At 35.8% G+C, this 21,881-nt stretch overlaps 1 protein-coding gene across 1 annotated transcript in view; it reads right to left on the bottom strand.

The window, feature by feature from the left end:
* LOC150100648 (plexin-A4-like) overlaps nucleotides 1-21,881 on the bottom strand; it is a 707,214-nt gene that overhangs the window by 270,484 nt on the left and 414,849 nt on the right. Inside the window, 3 exon segments of the mRNA XM_090401991.1 lie at nucleotides 3,125-3,295; nucleotides 16,645-16,896; nucleotides 17,215-17,308. Coding sequence (XP_090258117.1) covers nucleotides 3,125-3,295; nucleotides 16,645-16,896; nucleotides 17,215-17,308 — 517 coding nt within the window.

The raw sequence follows: 21,881 nt of genomic DNA, 5'->3' as shown, positions 1-21,881 counted from the left end.
AGATTAGCAAAACAAGTGTTCTCTGCCAGGTTGTCAGGAAAAAGACCCAGAGGAAGACAAAGATATAGGTGGAGTGATACAGTAATAAGTGTCTTAGAAGACAGAAATATAAAACCTGATATTGGAGTCTTGACATTTAACAGACTTGTTAAACTTTGAATGAAAAGAATAGTCAAAACCTTTACCTTCAATTCAGATTTAACATGATTTATCAATTCTGGAGCCAGTATCAATATATCAAGAGAAAAATAATCAATTGTAAACTATCAGTTCCGTTAATATTTAAGAAAGTTTTATCTAATGCATCATATTGAAATTAAATAAGTGCTCTGTAAAACTTAAACTATGTGTAATCTATGTAAGTGCTATTACAATGTTGAAGGCAAAAGGTAATCAGATTATAGAGCAATGGCCTGAAGGCATACACGTGCACCAAATAGAACATGCATGTGGATGACCTCCGAATAGAGCGCTAGGGGTGAGATTGGCGCTAAGTGTTCACAGGAGTAATGCGCCGGGAGAAATCAGGATGACGTAGGCAAGAAACATAGGATAAGTGTTTTAAAAGACGCTGCGGAGCCAGCTCGTGGCTTTTTTCTCGTTCCCTGTACTGGAGTCATCAGCGGAGAAGTCCATCGTGAGATCATCGCGGCTAGCGACAGTGTCCAAGGTTCTGGGCTATGGAATGACCTGACACGGTAGAGTTCCAGATCATGCCGAAGATCGTAGACCTATGCCCAGCCGACTGATGAGCAAGCGGGGAGCCAGAATTGTTTCTCCCTGTCAGCGATGTGTCATGTCCGAATCCAATTGATATGTAGAAGAGTCGAGGTAAATCTAGGAGGTTAATCAGGAAATTGAAAGTGCTGTAGGGATATGCATGAAAGCCTAGTGTGTCCCCAACTACTGGTAATGTTGATTCTTATTTGTTAATGTAAAAATTGTGAAGGGGGACATTGATTTAGACATATTTAAGACTTCAACTCAGGACTGAGCCCTCATTGAAAGAACTTTAGGAGTTATGCTGAGAAAATTTAGGAACTCTATAGTTTAATTGAAATAATAGTGTGAAGATAATTTTGAATGTATGTGAATTATAGAGAGTATAGTCTTTATTGGTGTCTTACATAGATGACAGTTCGAATTTTGTAAGAATGAATGATTTGAAATTTTGATTTTATATTTTAAGGAGATTTTGCAATCATAAGTAAAACTATTCACTTCCCAATATTATCTAGAGTAATCTTATGTCAGTAAAAATATTTCTTATAACTTGTATTATGTATATTCAGTGTATTAAATGTTAATTTCTTTTGAAATGAAAATGAAGACTTGCCTGATTTTCATTTTACTGAAACGTTCATAAAAGTTCGAACCTAAGCGGGAGATAAGATTGACAAACATAATTTAAGGGACTAGATAAGTCCTAACAGTGAGATTGTTTAAGAATTACGATACTGTGTTTAGTTCCATGAATAAATACTCATCAAGTACATTTTAGGGTGGCACAGTATAAATATAAATTTTCTCTAAAATTAAGAAGGAACCAGTACCCGAAATGAAACAAAGGAATTGGCGCCAATTAACGACATTTCCTTTGTGTTCATAGCTCACGTGCACATCTCGTATAATTGCTTATCGGCCTAGATTGAAAGTCAAGACATGACTCACTGATAGTTTAATTACTAAAAAGGGGAAGTCAGAAAGGAAGATAATTATATGTGTGTGTGTATATATATATATATATATATATATATATATATATATATGAAAACAAGTATAAACAAATAAAAGGAAAGCAAAATAATATTAGAAATATAAGGAGATATAACAAGAGTCTCGACGAGCCCAAGATATAACAGACTGATTTAGAGGAAAATTGTAGATAGGAAGTTGGTAATGATGTAAATTTTTCATGTAGTACTATCATATCCTTTATACTCCTTGAGGGTATATATCAGGAATTTGATGATGATGAATATTGGAGTCTTGATAGGTAACAGACTGATTTGGAGGAAATTGTAATAGGAAGTTAGTAACAATGTAAGTTTTTCATTTAGTATTATCATATCCTGTACACACCACCCATGTCAGGAATTTGATGATGATAAATTAACATTTGAGATAGGACTAAAATTAATCACAAAAAATCAAGATAATGACTAATATCAGACAGAATCAGTTAACTGACAAGTGTGAAAACTGGGAATCCAGAAACAGTTAAAAAAATTAAATATTTAGGGAATAATGATTACAAGCCAACCAAATGAGAAGGTAGAAGTGCAGAATCAAATCAAGAAGGGTAATGAGACCTTTTATTACCTTCCATATGTATTGGGTCAAAAGTTGTAGTCTAAAAAAATATAGGTACAAACATACAAATTGATAATTTGTTCATTTTCTACATGCAGATGTGAAACGTGGATATCTGAGAGGATTTGATTTCAGCTCTTGAAAGGAAAAAGAGGAGACATTATAGAAACATAAGTTATTAAACAGGATTTTACAGGAATGACAGTGAAGGTTTACTTTTTTTTTTTTCTCCCAATACATTGTGGAAAGGAAGAGAGAAAGGGATCACCACTTCTAAAAAGTGTGTAAGTGTAGTTAGCAAGGGAATCACGACGATTTTTTGGAGGATGTTAAATGGTTAGACTGAGGTGTTATGAGCGCTATGCTGGTGAATGAGTTCAAGCTTAGGTATAATAAATACCTTGTAGATAATAGTTAGTGTGGGCCTCCAATGATAGTCTAACTCCATGGAGATGCCTGAGAAAATAATACCAATAAAATATGCAAGTACTTGAATTTTGGGTAACTATATAATATTTTTTTTTTGTTGTTTTTGTTACATTTTAAAATTAATCTCGAAAATGCACATTTGGAGGTTAGTTACAACATCCTTATTAACCAATATACAAAATATGGCATTATATGGAGAATGAAGATAGATATGACATGAAATTCTGGAATGAAATGAAATTCAAAGTCTAGAAGAAAATTATCACAGAAATAGTTCCATAGATGCATTAATTTGTTTTAATCATCAAAAAACCACATATTACTAGCTAATAATGATACTGGATATCTACTAAAACTGCAATGGAAGGATGCAATTACTTACTACAACTTCTGGAAGCTGATTTGGAAGAACAACAACATCACGAGCAGGAGGCTGAGAAGTTGGGGGTCTACAGGTAAGTTGAGAGCGGGAAAGTGATGTTACATTGCAGTAGCTTGTTCCTATTCGAACAATTACATCCGATTCTTGTGAAGCACGATCTATATTACGACCCTGCAAATATATCCTGAATTAAATTCCTGCAACCGTAATACATATGTGTATACAGCTTTAACTTTTATGTAAACAGATGTCAGCCAAGATATGTTAATGAGTGATTTTTTTAGAACATCCTCATGCCAGCAAAGGTTGGTCGATTGGTAGAGCCTCTGCTACTAATGGCTCGCAAAAAGTTAAGCAGGGTTGAGTGCAGTTAGTAGTTAGAAGGGGATAATTGTTCGATGGTGTTGGCACATTCTCCCTTGATGAGTCTTTGGACTCCCTGGAGGTGTAACATAATAATAATAATAATATGCATACTAGCAATGCACAATAACAGACCAAACAGGATGAAGTTAATTCATATCATGAACATGTAATAGCATACTTTTTCAGTGTTTAACCTGTAAAGAACTGAACTATAATATGTATAAGACAAACATTAAAACATGGTACTTGAAAAAAATAAAAAATGACAGGTTTTGAAGTTGTGAAGAGTTCACTGAAATTCCATATAATGACTCACATAACATAAAGCAACACAGAACACTTTATTAAACTAAAATCTCAACTAGCTTTGTGTGTCGAAGGGCACATTTTGTCAGGAGTATACTTATATTACAAAAGAGTCTATACCGTTAAAATCCATTCAATAAAAGAGTTAATGAGCTAGAAACAATAAAATGTACCACATTAAGCAATGAACATATGAAAGCAGGTACTACTAGAGGGTAATGTCACACCCTACTAAGATCTAAAATTTTCGATGTATGAAGACCAAACTTGGTGCAGGATGATACCGTGATTCTTACTGCACTGAATAGTGCCAACATTTTGGAGGCTTCCTAAAATTTTCTAACTGAACAGTTATGTTTGATGTAAGGCATTTGTTTTCTGCTTAAGTACCAGATGGTGTTCATTGGTTGTGTGAAAAGCTAAACCTGATTCGTGTTTCATTTTCTTTTCGACATCTTTAAAATGTTCTGGCATGCAGATCTCTCCAGAATGTCCTCTTTGAGCAATATAGCAAATGCCACACAAAGAACGAATCTTGTAGACTTCTGGTTTCTTGAGGAGAAGGAATGAGGAGATTTCAGAGGCTGTTAGAATCAAGAGATCCTGTACAATGGAGTGAAAGCCACTTTTACATAATTTTACATGAGAAACTATCTGTAACCATATGCACATAAAAAAGAATAACCACATTTGAAATCTTGATCATCTTGCACTCATATTGATTAAGGGGAAGAAGGATGAGTGAGGTAGTGAAATTATCTATCTCACTCATGGGGATAACTAAGTTCCTTATTCCTTTGTTGTATGTTGCTTGAGATGTCATAGGTTCTATTCTTTAGTGTTGTGATTAATTCTATCATCTGTATGTGGTATGGTGGAAGAACATACTAGTGTTGTGGGTTTTCTGTACAATGAGCAGAACAAACTTGGTGCAGGATGATACCTAGATTCTTACTGCACTGAGTAGTGCCAACATTTTAGTCTTCCTAAAATTTTCTAACTGAACAGTTATGTTCGATGTAAGGCATTTGTTTTCTGCTTAGGTACCAGATGGTGTTCTTTCATTCTCAAAACTTCTACAAGAGTATCAAGGAAAGGTCATGTCATGCAATTTTCATGTTCTAGAGGCTGTCAAGATAGATCTTGAAATCCTCCAGCTCTTTGAACCTGGCCAAATGATAAAAATACTGTCAACATACTGCAGCCAAAAAGAGACAGAACCTATAACATCACTAGCAAAAGAACAAAGAAATAAATAACTTCATTGCCCCATGAGTGAGATATACTTAATGACCTCACTTATACTCTTTTCTTTAATGGATATGGGCACAAGATGATCAATAAAATCTAGTTGATCATCTTGTGCCCATATCCATTATAACAAACCCCACCCAAGACATCAACAAATAAGATTTCAAAGGTGAGATTATCCTTTCTTACATCCACAATGCCAAGAACAAAATCTTTCAGTTTCTACAATATCATGATGTAAAAATGGTTTTTACTCCACTATACAAGATCTCTTGATTCTAACATAGCCTCCGAAATCTTTGTGTCTTCTTTTATCCTCAACGTCTCTGAAATGTTCTTATCAGTGTACCTCTCCAGATCTGCCTGTCTGCCCTATGTAGTGTAAACTACAACTGATCTTGTAGATGCCTGGTTGTTTAAGTGGTAGAGGTTTAGGAGGTTTCAGGTGATTAGAGATCTTGCTGATTGGGTAGAATGCAACTTTAAGTTTTGTTGGTGATGCAAACTTGCTACTTTATCTTTGACTGATTGTATATATGGAATAATCACTGCTCCTCTAGGGTCATGGTTTCTTGTTCATCTGATTATTTTGGTGGTTGAAGCAGAATTTTTTATTTTATTTTATATATCAATGTTCTGTAATAGCCATTTTTCTGATAGGACTGAACTGAGGTATCGTAGCTCTAGGTTCTTTTTATCTATGTTGGTGAAAATTCTGTAGGTTCTATTGTATAAGGAATGGATGCCTTATTTTTTCCATTGGGTAGAGATGATATGTAAGTAACACCCTGTGTTTGTTGGCATGCCATAGACTGAGAAGTTGAGCGCATCCTGTTTGGATACCTCAAACAAGACACAAATCAGGGCTGGCACACATATGACTGAAACAAAACATCAAGTAGCACGACAACAAACAAAAATACTCCACATAGATTACTGTTTTTTTCTTCTCTAAAGTGTTCAAAGAATTAGCTGAAATGATTTCACCTCTGAAGTGAAAACAAGGGATGATTTTGCATCAAGTTTGGTCTTCATTAATTCATCATAACACATTCGTATCTACCAGTAGTATCCAGCAATCCAAACCAGTAGACGGCATAATAGCAAATGTATGTTTTCCATTGTTTAATCACGTTCAAATATGTCCACTAGGATTGTTAACTGTTATTGCTTGTTTTCTAGTTTATTGACGTAATTATCCTGGTGAAGCAGAACAAAAGAAGTTTCACAAAACTAGTAGAAAAAATAAAAAATAGTGTGTTATTCTCATATGTGATTTTTTTTTGTGGAAAAATACTGGAAAACATTCCTAGTATGTCCTATCTCCACAGAAGTCTATGCAATGATATGGCTACATAATTTAGCCCAAAACTAGGAGACCAAAGCCATTTCTATCTCTAGTCCCAGAGGTTGATTGCTAGGACTTTCATTTTTGTTTATCCTCCCCATCCACAATATGAACAATTTCTACTTGTTCTGAGGATGCTGGTTTGAATATACCAAAATCTACCTAACAGACTTAAAGAAAAAAAATAGATTCAAGTATTTTTTTTTTTTTTTTTTTGAGAATTAATACCATCGTAAACAAATGAGATATATGCAGCATTCTAGACATTACAAAAATGTGCTAGTTTATAATCTAGGCACTAAGTTTCTCTTTGCAGATAAATTTTCTGCTCTCTCTCTCTCTCTCACACACACACACACACACACACACACACACACACACACACACACACACACACACACACACACACACACACACACACTATTTACAAAGTTATCCAAATAAACTTTGTATTTCCTTTATTTATATTTTTTTTATTACCTCCAAGGAATAATTTTTACAGATGCAGTATCCACTTATGTTTGCTATCTATTAATTAGTTTTGTGTCCCCAAATATAATTAAAACCCACCATCAAGAAGATGACTCATGACAGGAAGCCACTAATTAGGAAGGTAACCCATTTTGGCTGTCAGCAGCAGCAATCATGGATAGGATTCATTTTGGTAAAATTATATCTGTGTTAGGAATAATTATTTTAATTTCCCGTTTCGACCTTCATATTAAGGTCATCATTTGGAGTACACACACAAACACACACATATATATTTATAAGACAATCTATATTACATTTCAAACAGTATGCTAAAGTAACAATAATTTGATCAACCATTATTCTACTGGTCTGACCTCTAGTGGAAAAAATTCATATAGTTTTAATACAGCAAAAGTGGTGGCCTAATCTATAATTTAACATGAGTGTTGTTATATCAGAGTTAATATCCTAGATTACTTAGTCCTAATTATAATTAAGAGTAATTCAAGAGTTAATTATAATTAGGACTAAGTAATTTAGGAGCTTAACTCTAATATAACAACACCAATGTTAAATTATGGATTAGGCCACCACTTTTGCTGTATCAAAACTATTTATATATATGAATTTTTTCTCCGATGTTATAAATAGGATGACTTTTTTTTTTCTATAGAGGTCAGGCCAGGCCAGCAGAATAATGGTTGATCAAATCATTGTCACTTTGGCATATACTGTTTGAAATGTAACATAGATTGTCTTTGTATATTATTATCTCTAGGGAGTCAGACTCATCGAGGGAGGCCACATACTACACACATCAGCTATCATACCTATTCTTGAATTCATTCACACTGCTTGCACTCACAACATCCAATGGCAATCCATTCCAATCACACATCACCCTATGAGAGAAAAATCTAGCCCTCACACCCTTCTTGGCAGCTTTCATTCTCAGCTTCCAAGGATGCCCTCTTGTCCTTTCCCCACCCTTCATAAATTGAAATCCTGTATGACCCTTTCAGAAGTTTGTAAGTCTCAATCATATCACCCCTCTTTCTCCTGTTTGCTAGTGTCTGCAGTCTACAAATTCTCAATCTGTCTTCATAATCAGTATTCCACAATCCTGATATCATTTCTAACACTCTCCTTTGTACTCTCTCCAATATATCAGAATCACAACGGAAACCAGACCTGTGCACAATAGTCCAAGTGCGGTCTTATCAAGGCCTTGTAAAGAGGGGAAAATAACATCCTTATCTTTACATGTGAACATTCGTTTCAACATTGCAATTATCTTTTGAGTTGTTTTTGCAATCTTTGTCACATGGCCCCTAAACTTCAACTTCCTATCTATTAACACTCCAAGATCCCTAGCCTCATCAGTTTCTTCTAGCTTAATCCCACCAATACGATACGACACTGGATATCTAATCATGCCTCAAGTGAATGACTTTACATTTACTGATTGAACTGACACCCATTTTTCCATGCCCACAATTCCAGCCTATTCAATCATTCTGCAAAGACTGTGTATCAGCAGCATTCCTAATTACCTTACCTATCTTTGCATCATCAGCAAATAATTGTATGTCGCTTGTCAAATCCTTCCCAATATTATTAATGTACAGATTGAATAACAGTGGACCAAGCAATAATCCTTGTGGTACACCACTTGTTATTTTATTTTATTTATTTTTTATTAATCTTTGTACTGGTTATGGGCAGTACTATCCTTACATCTCGTCCAGACTTGATATAGGCCTAAGCCTTTACAAGCTTTACCCTATGCCTGTTCTAGTTATCATTGTAGTCATTCTCTGGTGGCAACGGCATGCCACCAGTGTGCCCTGTAGGGTCCTCAAGGAAAGAACTTTTATATCCTTCTGCGTAAGTCCAAGCTGTTTTAAGTTCTTATAACTATCTGCGTCCAATACGCCATGTAAAGAGATGGTGGCACTGGTAAACCTCAGAGTTGCTCCATACTCCTTCCGTATCTTACTGACTAGATCTTGGTTATTTTTATAGTAGTTCACTTTATTATTATGGCTATAGGCTAGTGGGCACCCTGTTCCCACCACCTGGGCATCAACTACCCAAATGCCACCATCTCTTTTAATCACTAAGTCTAGCTTACGCAAACCTGCAAAGGTCCTATAATGTGGTTCCGCCACAGTCTCCCAACTTTTGTTCTTAAAGAGGTTGTTCAGAATGGAGGCCACAGCATCATGCCTCCGTACGCAGACTCCATGGGTGTGGAAGCAACACTGGGCTATATGAGACAATGTCTCACTGTAGTGGCAGCCAGCCCTACAGTTTGAGTCGTCACTACCCCATCGAGCTGTGTGGGCTCGGGTAGGCAGGGCATTGATCCTCATCCTGATAAGGTCAATATACTCAAACCCAGGGAGGAGTCTGGTGCCATCCCTTACCCAATCACTGTTCTGTAGATGATAGCCCTGCTCTTTTAAAGGAGCACCATCTACAGAACAGTGCAACAGAGATGCCCATCTCTTGTGTTCTGCAGGTGCTGACTCAATTAAGGTATCCTGATAATGGGACCAGCCTTTAGCCCACCTAAAGTCTTCTTGTATTAATAGGCTATAGAAAGCCTCTCTGCAGATAGGAGAAGAAGGTAGTTCTAACTTTGCGATTCTTGACAGCCACGGCCGTGGGATCAGTCATCTAAGTGATGGAACCCCAAACCCACCATCCTTCATCCTTACATGGAAATATGCAGTAGGGGTGTCAGGCAGCAGTCGGAGCCATGATCTCATGGCTGAACGGATAGCCGTGTCCATTTGGGACAATACCGAGATATATGTCCTACCAAGCACCAACTTGTGGTAAAAGAGAGGTAGGAGATAGTGGGAAAGGAGAAACAGTCTTTGCTGGAGCTTAAGAGGAGCTTTCCTCAAAGAAGCGATCCCAGCTTCTAGGATAGAAGGGACAGAAGACCTTCCCTTTGGGGGTGAACATGATACTGAGGTATCTCCATTCTTCTAGGATGATCAAAGCATGCAACTGCTTCCTGTGCAGGGAAAACTCTATAGGCTCGACCTTAAGCTTCTTGTCACTACCAGAAGGGACAAGAGCTAAAGAGCAGGACTTCTCTACATTAATAGAAAGGCCTCGAATAGAGAAGTAGTCAACTGCCTGGTCAAGGAGTTCCTGCAAGCCTATCTTAGTAGAGGCTACGAAAATAAGATCGTCTGCAAATGCCACAGCATTAAAGGAAGAAGCGCCTAGAGAGTAGCCTATATAGCTAGGAAGAGAGGGAAGAAACTGATTAATGATGCAGTTAAAGAAAAGGGGAGATAGATGATCACTCTGGTGAACACTCCACACTGTGGGAATAGAAGTTGCACGGGACCCTGTAATGATAGTGATGGAGCTACCCAAGTATAGCTCCATAACATGGGAAAGAAAGGGTTCTGGACATCCAGCAATAGACAGTGCTCGAAGGAGAGCAGGAAGGGAGATGCTATCAAAGGCCTTTTGGAGGTCCAGCGACACCACATATAGAGGCTTAAGGTGCCGTCCAAAGGGACGAAAGCTCTCTGTCTATAATCATGCTGTATATATTGCTGAAGTTGTTTAACTAAGATTTTATGATAGAGTCTAAGTATCACAGGGGAGATGGTAATAGGTCTAAAGTATGATGCACAGCTTGAAGTTTCTTTCTTTGGAATGAAGATAGTTCTTGAAGCACGTAGGTATGGTGGTATTGCTTTACTGGAAAGGAGAATGTCCACTAAGTCTTGAAAAATCTTCAATGGCACCTTCCGAAGACTACATGCAGGAAAGCCATTAGATCCGGAGGCAGAGAAATTGGATGGAAGAGCTGCTTTAATGGAGACAGGCTGGTATATTTGAAAGGCAGGAATGGACCTCAATATCGTAGTTTGGTCATCATAATCAGGGAAGTGTGGAGGTGGAGCAGAAAAGACTGTACTCCAGAATTTAACAAAATCATCATGTAAGTCTGCTAGAGGCGGAGGGGAAGCACCGTCAAGGATGGTTTTGGCACATTGCCCTCTATTCTTTTTTATAGAGGGCCTGCATAGCTGCATAGGCCCTCTTCCTCTGCTTTCTATTTGACAACGTCATTGTAGAATGAGAAATAGGCTGATGTTGACGAGGCATGACGTGTTCAGAGAATTCAGCATGGAGGTAGTCATTTAACTGATCTGTGATATCCATTCCCAGAAGGTGAGTCCGGATGAGATATTTAAGAATTTGATGGTTATATTCCAGAAGAGGAGGATCATCTAGAGATGATGTCAGTCTGAGAATCAATGCCTCTTCTTCTACAGCAGGATGGTGGCTGGAAGATGGAGAGGCAGGGACAGGAGATATTACCTGTCCCTACCTGTGGCAGAAGGGCTGCCAATTCTTGAACTAAGACTTTGTAACTGGCTTTCCGTCTATGACACTTGATGACATCCAAGGATCTTAATGGAAACACTTTAAATAAAGCCTCATTGATTTTCTTTATCCCTCGAGCCGTCAACTTGATAAACCTTGCAGACTCAGATCCCCCATATACCACTTTTTGATATCTGTCAGTCAGCCATCCTCTTATCCATGCTAATATTATAACCTAAACCCATTTTCTCCAATTTATGCAGCAGTCTGCCATGCTGTATTCTGTCAAAAGCCTTAGCAAAATCCAAAAGTATCATGTATCCACTCACATTGTCTACTTCAATGGTAACATTGTTATAGAATGTGAGCAAGTTGCTAAAACATGACCTTCCCTTAGTAAACCCATGTTGTTCATTGCAAAGTAGATTCACTGTCAACCCATTTCTAAATGCAGGTCCTAACCGATTTTTTCAAAATCTTCACCACCACCACTCCTGAGATACTAATTCGTTGATAGTTGAATACATTTTGATATCAAAAAGTTGAATACTTTTTGATATCTGTCAGTCAGCCATCCTCTTATCCATGCTAATATTATAACCTAAACCCATTTTCTCCAATTTATGCAGCAGTCTGCCATGCTGTATTCTGTCAAAAGCCTTAGCAAAATCCAAAAGTATCATGTATCCACTCACATTGTCTACTTCAATGGTAACATTGTTATAGAATGTGAGCAAGTTGCTAAAACATGACCTTCCCTTAGTAAACCCATGTTGTTCATTGCAAAGTAGATTCACTGTCAACCCATTTCTAAATGCAGGTCCTAACCGATTTTTTCAAAATCTTCACCACCACCACTCCTGAGATACTAATTCGTTGATAGTTGAATACATTGGTCTTTGCACCATCCTTGTGCAATGGAATTACCATACATTCCTTCCATTCCTGCAGAATCTTCCCTGTTCTGAGACTCATTAAATATCCTAGTCAAAGGAATGGCCAGTTCAGCAGAACACTCTTTTAGCACACATGCTGATATTCCATCAGCCCTATTGCTGAATTCTTATTCAGTTTGTGCAACAGCTCTAATACCTCGCCTCACACACCTGTGTTTCTTCATCTAGTAAAGAGGTAACAGTGAGCTCAATGTTGTGTTCATCAGGTTGATAGCTTTTAAATGGACACTCATTAACTGAACAACCTCTTCTGCATCTGCAACCCTCACACCATCTGGATTTAGAAGAGTTAGTCTTTCATATTCATTCTTTCTTTTACTTGCAGCATAACGATAGAATTCTTGTGGGTTGTCTTTAGCACACAGAGCCAGTTTCTTTTCATAATCAGAGTTTGCTTTCCATACAACAGTTGCAACTATTCTAGCCTGCTGCTTATAACATTCATAATGGATGTCATCCTTATGCAAACAGTATTCTTCCACATCGTCTTTTTCTTACGAATCTCTTGCTTAATAAGATTACACACCCATTTGACTCCTACTCTATTTATTCTTCGAACTCTCGGGACACATTCTGATATCTAATCATTTAAGTAATGTTTAAATGCTTCCCATGCACTGTCGATATTCTTTCCATCCAGCAACTGATCCCATTCCACAAAAGTCAGTATACTCCTCAGTTCGTCATAATTTCGTGTGTCATAGTTCAGCACATAACCTTTTCTGAATGGAACATCCATAAACTTAATCACTTCCCAAGTGAGTACCGCATGATCACTGTTGCCATCTGGAGGCAGAATAGTTACATCTTTAACTGAAACGCCCTCTGACACTATAATTAAATCTAACACTCTTTGACCTCGAGTTCCTTCTGTCACATGCTGCTTGAGGAAGTTGTCCAGGAACAGCTCAATAAAAGCATTTTCATTCTTCTCATGAGATTCTACTGCTACCAATCAATATTTGGATAATTCAAGTCTCTCATTATGATTACTCTTTTCGCGCTCATCTTTTCTATTTGGTGATTCATTTCTTCATCAAAAGAGGCCAGAGAACTCAACCAAGAAACTCATATGATAACTCTTGCTGATGCCAATGCACTAGCAAAAGCTAAACTAATTCCATTGAAATCAGTGATACAACATCAAATTCCCGAGATCAATGCTGACAGAAGGACCTCCACCACGATAGCAAGACTACGAACAGGACATTATAGAGGAATGAAGATCAATACAGATGATACGAGAACATATAGAAACTGCAACAACTGCCCCAATACTGAACTGACACCCACTCACATCTTTACCTGTCCAGCAATTACAGCAGCCTTGCAAGAAATAGATCCTAATCCTGAACAACAGCTCTATACAAACAAAATCACAGACATAGCCAAAGCAGTACAAAGAGCACACGGAAACATCTAAGACTCTTCAAAGGACAAGACAACAACAACAACATTTCTTCATCAGCAACCGATTTCTTTGGCGATTCATTTCTTCACCAGCAACTGATCCACCAGGTCTGTAACAACACACCACAACGTAATTTGTCTTGTTAGATTCAACTTCACACCAGATGGCTTCAAACTCACTGCCACATGAAATATTGTTAGTAGTATTACTACATTCATAGGTCTCAACTCTAACTGGATTTCAGTTATCCAATATCATTAGCAGGATGCTCCCCCCTCTCCTATCCACTCTATCCTTCCTAAAAATACTGTACCCATGACACTCGATACCAGTTAGTAGGTCTGATTCTGATAGCCAAGTCTCACTAATTCCTACAATCTGAGGTTGCAACGTATTGACTAAGGCAACAAACTCTACCCCTTTGTTTCTGATACTCCTAGCATTCGTGTACAGACATAATAATCTACCTGTATGTTTTTTTGTATACTCTTGTTTGCAGTCTGCCTGACACAGTTGGACAACTTGCAGATCTCTACTCCTCTCTAATGGCTTACACATGTAGACATCTTTGCACACATATGATGCGTCCGAACTGGACAAACACAAATCCGAAATCATTCTCGACTTGTCAACATTTCCATGACAAAGCTCTTTCCCATCATTAACACAGTTATACACAATTGTCGCTCTTACACTCACATTCACCATTCCGCCCTTTATAATTTAGTTTCCCTGACTCTGTGTTAGGTCTCATACCGGTTATTAGTTTTTCCAGACTTCCGATACCAAATGCATTCAGGTGTAGGTTATCCCTCTTATACAAATCCAATCTTCCCTCAAACTTACTCCACACATCCAAAAACTCACATCCATTCCCTCTACACAGCCTATGCATTGAATCGTTTGCCATCATAGCCATTCTTTTTAATTCATTTTTACCATAGCAAGTAAAATACTAAGATTTTGACTTTCTCACTCTTCACTCTCGCCTCTTCCAGCAACCCTTTCATCTCCTCTCTCATACTGAACTTATCGCCAGTTAAATCATTTGTACCTACTACAACTAAGATTTCGGTTACTTTACTTTTCTGTTTTTGAATTACTTGCGTTATATTTTTAATTTTTGCTCCAGGAAAACTCGATGTTACAACTCTCTCATCTATAGCATGTTTTATTATAGAGTGACCATACCAAATAGCTTCTTTCTTTTTACTAACAACATCACTTACCTGATTTTTGTTATTTCCTGACTTACCTGTTTCCGTGCTTTGTTGTTTCTTATTTTCCTGTTCATTTTTCTTTTTCTCCCCATGCTCATTTAAACGTCTCTCAACTTTTTGCAATTCCCGCATTGTCTCTCTGATGATCTGCTTCAACTTTGCTATTTTAGCGGTTAATTCATATTTTTTAACCTCCTCCATGTACACAATAACCTCGTTGGCAGGGCTAACCTTCTTGTTCTCGCCTGCTGCTTTTTTAGCATTACCTTTCTTGCACTTTTTTGACGCCATTTTAAATGTATACTAAATATTAAAATATCTTAATAAAAATATATGATAAAATACTAAATACGCTATAAAACATTAAAATCTACACTAGTATACTACAAAACACTAGTTTTCTAAGGGAAAATGCAATAAAAACAGACAAAAATCACCAACTTTATAGGAGCACTAAATTCGCTGACCAACCACTATGTATCCTCGAACCCAATAATGTGTATAGTCCAGTCCATATATATGTGTATAGTCCAGATAGGGTTGCCACCTGTCCCGAATTAGGTGGGAAATCCCGAATTTTAAGAAAATTTTCAGCGTCCCGAATTACACCTAAGCGTGACAACTTATATATTTAAAATACAAATATTATTAAATCACTAATACTGGTACCAATGTATTCAATCTTTTAATTTTTTATAAGGTTAGAATTACATATTCAACTTTGGCTTTTTCATTTTATACATTTAGAGGAGAGGAAGACTTTCATATTTGATAAGTGTGTCCTTCTTTGGACTTACCAAAAGGTGGCAACCCTAAGTCCAGATGACCTTAATATGAAGGTTAAAATGTCAGAAAATTGAAGTAATTATTCCTAACGCAGTTGTAGTCTCTGTAATTTTACTGAAATGAATGCTGATCATTGTATAACACTAAAGGAAAAGAATCATGGATAGGATTTTCAATCAGCACATTTTCCTTGAGGACTAACTTTTTACACAGGAAGGAACAGATTTTCAGAATTAATTCTTGAAAAGTAAATTTAATATTCTTTGTGACACAAATCACAGCCATTTAGTTCATTATATAGATTGCAGGTTTTGAAGCCATTAACTCTTTTAATACATGGACAGGAAATATGTTTTCGCATATGAAAATGTGAAATGATTTCATATGTGAAAGAAGCGACTGTTTCACTTCTTTCATCATACATTGTGCAAGAAGTGAATGAAACAGAACTCATCAACTAACACAAATTTTAAACCTATATAAAAAACACATACATCAGTCACTACTGAATGCTCTTCACAGTTTTTTCACATTCAGTATGAGCAAGCAAGAAGCATTTAGATTAATTATCTGTCTTACTAATTCATTACATTTCAAATAATATTCAGTGTCTACTGAATGCAATTTTGACAGATATTGCCATGGCTGTTGTTCATTCCTGAATGAGCATCAGTAATCCAATTTCCCTATGACACAAGCATACACATTTTTCTAAATTCCTTAAGACACATATAGTAGTTAATCACCAACCTTTACAGTTCAATTCCTATTCTTTACATTCCTAAAAACACATACAATCTGAGGGTTTTCAAATTTAACATCAGATTCTTTTGTCTCAACTTTCTTCGTCTATGACAATGGTGTAACATAAGCTGAACCTCATTTTAATAAGAAACATTGTTATTATACTATTACTAAATATATGTATAATTAGAGTATACAATTAAAAGGATTTCAATATACAGCAGATATTAAAATAAACAACTTCTCTGATTAAAGATTTCTTTAAGTCATCCTGATAATATAAAAATGCTTACATTGATTGTAAGATAGTCACTTTTATAATATTTAATGTGGTTCTCTTCTGGAAATTTATAATAAACTGGATCAGGAAACATCTGAAACATAGGAAAACCTGGGTGTCCACTGAGATTTTTCAATTTATCAACATTATCCATGAAGAATCCAAAATGTAACTCTGTGGCATCATCATTTGGAAATGTAAGTTTCTCAACTGGAACAGCTGGGCTTTTACATTTCATTTCAGTTGCTGAATCCACTCGACAAGGCTGAAATGAAAATTGTTAATAAGATACTAAATATGTCCAAAATATACATGAGCAAAAGTTTTCTTTTTCTTTTTTCAGAATTATAATACAGTTGACGCTCACTATAGCAAAAATTATAATGAATAAGTCCCAACCAAAGCATCATAAGCACAACACTATTCAAGAGAAAACTGACTATAGCAAATTGTCTGCTACAACAAATTATTCATGCTATCACTACAAACTTGCTACAGCGAAAGTCGGCTGTATTACCCAACATATTACTTTAGAAAAAAGATTGCTATCATCATGCAGCAAAACAAATAATTAGTAGCTCACACTTGAATATTCTTGTCCATCAGCAACAACATACATCTTTGGATTCTGAACAGCATTCAGATTTGTTCCATGTACAGCAATATTAATTCCACCACTGTTTATACAAGTACAAATATGGAAAAAAAAATTAACATACAAATACAATATTAATAATCAGAATGTTACCTTTTTATTGTGCTTTAAAGATTACATTTTACTATATTTTAAGTATGCTTCTAAACATTCACACACTTCACAAATTTAATTGCTTTTCCAATTACAAATTAAAACTAAGAAAAATCAGATAACTTACTTTCATAGTTTAAAAGTTTTTTTCACTTGGTTCAACTATAAATTAAAAATGCCGAGAAATTATATTCTTGGTTTAATCCTTTATCCAAGTGTAAGCAAATAAGAATTTGTGCAGGAAGTCACTACTGGATTACTTGTATATAGAGGCTAACGACTTTGCATTAATTGTATTAGTATCTCATAATGCAATGCACATATCCTTAAGGACATGTATAATGTTATGCATTATGGGAAGGGCCACTACCCAGACTGCTTTTGGCCTTTATTGAGGTCATCAGAAGGAGATGATACCAAGTAATACAGAAGTATATGACTTCTGCATTACTTCAATGGGTGCGGCTCCCACTGATGAGACCTTAATAAAGTTCTAAACTGGTCTGGGTAGTGACCCTTCCCATAATGCATTATACAGTCCTTAAGGATATGTGCATTGCATTATGGGATGCTAAGGCAATTAATGTGAAGTCATTAGCCTCTATATACAAGTAACCCAGGTGTGATGTTACTTCAACATGCAAATTCTTATTTACTTACACTTGGATAAAGGATTAAGCCAAGAACATAATTTCTTGATATCTTTAATTTACTTTTGTAGTAAAGATGGCAAAGAGTCATGACATGCAATACGCTAATAATTATAATTTGCCATTTGTTCTGCATTTCTTAAATTTATTGCTTGGTTATGAATAATTATTAAAAAACACTGTAGCAAGAAGTTTTGCCATGACTATTGCACTTTATTTTTTAAAGGAGAGATAAAAAGTTCCTGCTATTCAAATAATGAATGTGATTTGACTAATTCCTTAAAACATCTGCTCAAACATACATTTCTTAGATAACAATACTACCCAGGGAGGGAAAAAAAAAAAAATGGTGGTTTAACTCAAAACACCAAGACTAAATACCAGCCAGATATATATGTTTTGGAAAAATTTGGAGAAAAGAGAAATGCTAATAATAACGTTAAGTATCTGTTGGATTTCTGTATGACATGGATTAGTCATTCTAATACCATATCCCAACACAACGATATGCATGAATTCACATGGAGATAACACAACAATTAAGAAGTTTTTTGACTATGTTATTAACACATGTTCATAACTTGAAACTGCTTCAAGATACAAGAGTATACAAGGCACTTGAAATAGAAAATGATCAACATTTAGTTTCCAGTATACAATAATAATGAGTATCACACAAAAAAGTATTAAAAAAATTCAAGCAGCTCGCAGAGGTGAACTATGAACAAATAGTGACAGAACAGTGGTAGAAAATATTTGAAGAATCGGTCATAACAATACTTCAAGTACAAAATTACACCAAATTGCAGAAATGTGAAAGGCTTGCTGGAGTGGATGCCATTAAATCCAAAATGATCCAATATGGAAGTACAAAAGATTTTACAGAAGCTATGCTACATAATTCAAGAGACCTTGTCAGAAGTTTTAATTTTGGATGAGGATGATTAGAATAGCACTACCCTAATATCCATCTATAAAAAAAAGGAGATGAAAACTGCATGTGAGAACTGGAGGTATTTTCCTACTAAATAATTTCAAGCAAGATTTATGCAAGCACACTTGAGAAGAGGCAAAGAAAAATCTGAGAAAAAACAAGCTAGATTCAAGTTAAATAGAGGTTGTCAGGATTTGATTTTTATGTTAAGACAAACAGTCAAGAAATCATGGAAATATAATAAGGATTTGTATTTATGTTTTGTTGATCTCAAAAAAGCATGTGATATTGGTGTGCACAGAAAAAACAGCTGTTCAAATGCTAGAATTATATGGAGTAAATAAGCCATACATCCAAAACTAAAGCTGTAATTCAGAACTCAGACATGGATCTAAAAAGATGGTTTGATGTAAAATCAGGTGTAAATACAGTTACATGCTGTTATTCATCATTTATATGATTCACACATTATGAAGTGACATTAAACTTCACATCAAAATCAGTTATTATACTTGGTTTATTATGTCCTAAAGAAGTCTTCAGACTCCTTAAACTGAATAAAGTGTAACTGCTTTGGTATGAAAATAAGCAAAATCACAGAAAACAGCAACTGTATTCTCAGTGGAGAACCTATGGAACAAGCAATATGTTTGTTATTTAAGTGCAATTTTTAATGAAGACGGCAAACAAATCTAGAAACAGATAATGAAAACTGGTTTGGAAGGAGGCAGTACACAAGATAATATTAAAACTACTTTTCAACTTATTGAGTATGAGTTTTAGTAATAAAATTGTTGATCTAAGATTACAGATCAGAGACACAAGAGTTCTGAAAAAAAAAAAGAGCGTAATCAATGGCAAAATCATTAAAAATTAAAACATTTTTAATACGAAGACAAAGAAGAAAGTGATGCTGGCATTCAAGAATATGCTAATCTAAGGTTGTATGGTCACTTAAGTAGAATGCAACAGGAAGAGAGGATAAGAAAACAGGTGCTTGATGGCAGGAAAATTATGTGAGGGGCTCAAGATCTGGGTGGATTAATGCAATTAGTAGTGCCTCTTAGAAGACCAAATTTTGTGACATTTGACTGTACTAGAGATGACAAATAACAGATTTAGAAGAAAACTCAATAGGAAGTTCATAATGCTGAAAAATTAACCATGAAATACTATCACAGCAGTCCTTCAGGGGATACAACATACTGGAGATCTGATGACTAAGCTACTATTATTTAGCAGAATTGCAAACAAGCATCACTAGGGGAAAGAAGAAGAAGAAGAAAAAAACTGTCACATAACAAGCTGCTGACAATTATATAACTATGGAAACAATTTAAAATCTCAACAGGCAAAAGAACTAATGAAAAGTAAATGAAAATCAGAAGATAAACAAAGAGAAATAAGGATGTGAGGAATGTGTGAGGTGGAGATGGCTAGATAGGGGATTGGATTTCAGAAAGAAAAGTGATGTGGTGAGGAACAATACTGTGATGTTAGTGATTCACATGTGAGATGAACAATGATGTATGTTGAGGGGAGTACTACAGTGTGTATATAAAGTTAAAGAGAGGAATGAACGTGCACAGGAAATAGTTGTACTGGTTGGTACAATTGCACAGTAATATAAAATGATGTGGCATGGTATTTGTATTGTTTGGAGTAGAGAGAGAGGAGTCCAGGTGTAAGGATGCAAGCACTGAATGTGAACAGTATGGTGGCCAGAAAGTGTAGGAAGAGGACAAGAGTTTGTAGATGTCAGAAGGATTTTGTTGGAGAAAGGAACTGTATGACAACATAGAAATGTATCTGAGGGAGGGAGGGAGGAATTGAAAATTTGAATGGGTTTAGTTTGTCATGGTGCATGAACATCTAAGGGTATAATCAGTCAAGTCCACAATTTAAAATACAAAGTACTAATGTATAATAAAATGAAAACTTTTCTCTCTGTATAATATTTCTTAAGGTATGTAAAAGTATATAATTTGTACAATACTGGCTTAAAATATTTCTAAACAGAATTATTATAAATGTTAATTTTATAAAGAAATTTGAATATACAAGTTGACAAATAAGATAAAACCTGTTCACAGATTCAGGCAGATTGCCAAAAGCAGAACAAAATGAATGTGCTGATTAAAGAAATGAAGGTAGTCTACTGAAATATGTTAAATGGTTAAAACACAATAATACATATACTCATATCACCCCTCAGCAGGTGTGTGTGTGTGTTCAAGTTATCTGGTATAGGTAGTTATTATTCTCTCTAATTCATGAGGTCTGCTATTGTGATAATAGTTTTTGTTTAATGATCTTCCTGTATTAGAGCCAGGCAGAGAAGAGTCTTGGAGGAAACAAGCTGACCTAGTTGCAGCATTTGCATGTTTCTCTTGTTCTCATTGTGGCATGGGATTAAACAAAGGCAAACATCAAGAAGGCTCCTTAAGTGAATGTAACGGATGCTAGATACAAGAGAACTGGATGTAGGGATATAGCAGAATTCTTACTGTATGAAGAAAACATATCAGCAAAAATGCTGCACATTTTTGATAATGTTTTAATTATGATTTAATGCAAGCTCCACAGTAGGCAGCTCAGCAGTAAATTGCTAAATTCCAGTGAAAACTGATTAGATATTAGTCTGGAAAGACACCGGCAGATCAACTAGAAATCTGATTGGTATACTTTAACCACACAACTGATCATGACATATATTTACATCAACCAAAATATGGATGTAAAAAGTGCTTAAAAGTGCAATACCACTAGTATTTCATTGACATAGCATGGATGTGAAGTGCACGATGGCTGATATATTTCATTCACATAGATGTTTGAGTGGTAAAGAGCTACTAGTAAATAAAGAAATGGGTAGAATGTTTCATTTCACTAGATGGCACATTTGAGATGCAAGGCAG

The sequence above is a fragment of the Typopeltis vanoorti genome, chromosome 12 (genome assembly GCF_054136105.1).
Source record: "Typopeltis vanoorti isolate ZY-2024b chromosome 12, IOZ_Tvanoo_1.0, whole genome shotgun sequence".
Classification (NCBI taxonomy): Eukaryota; Metazoa; Arthropoda; class Arachnida; order Uropygi; family Thelyphonidae; genus Typopeltis; species Typopeltis vanoorti.
This window is presented reverse-complemented; position numbering and strand designations above follow the sequence as displayed.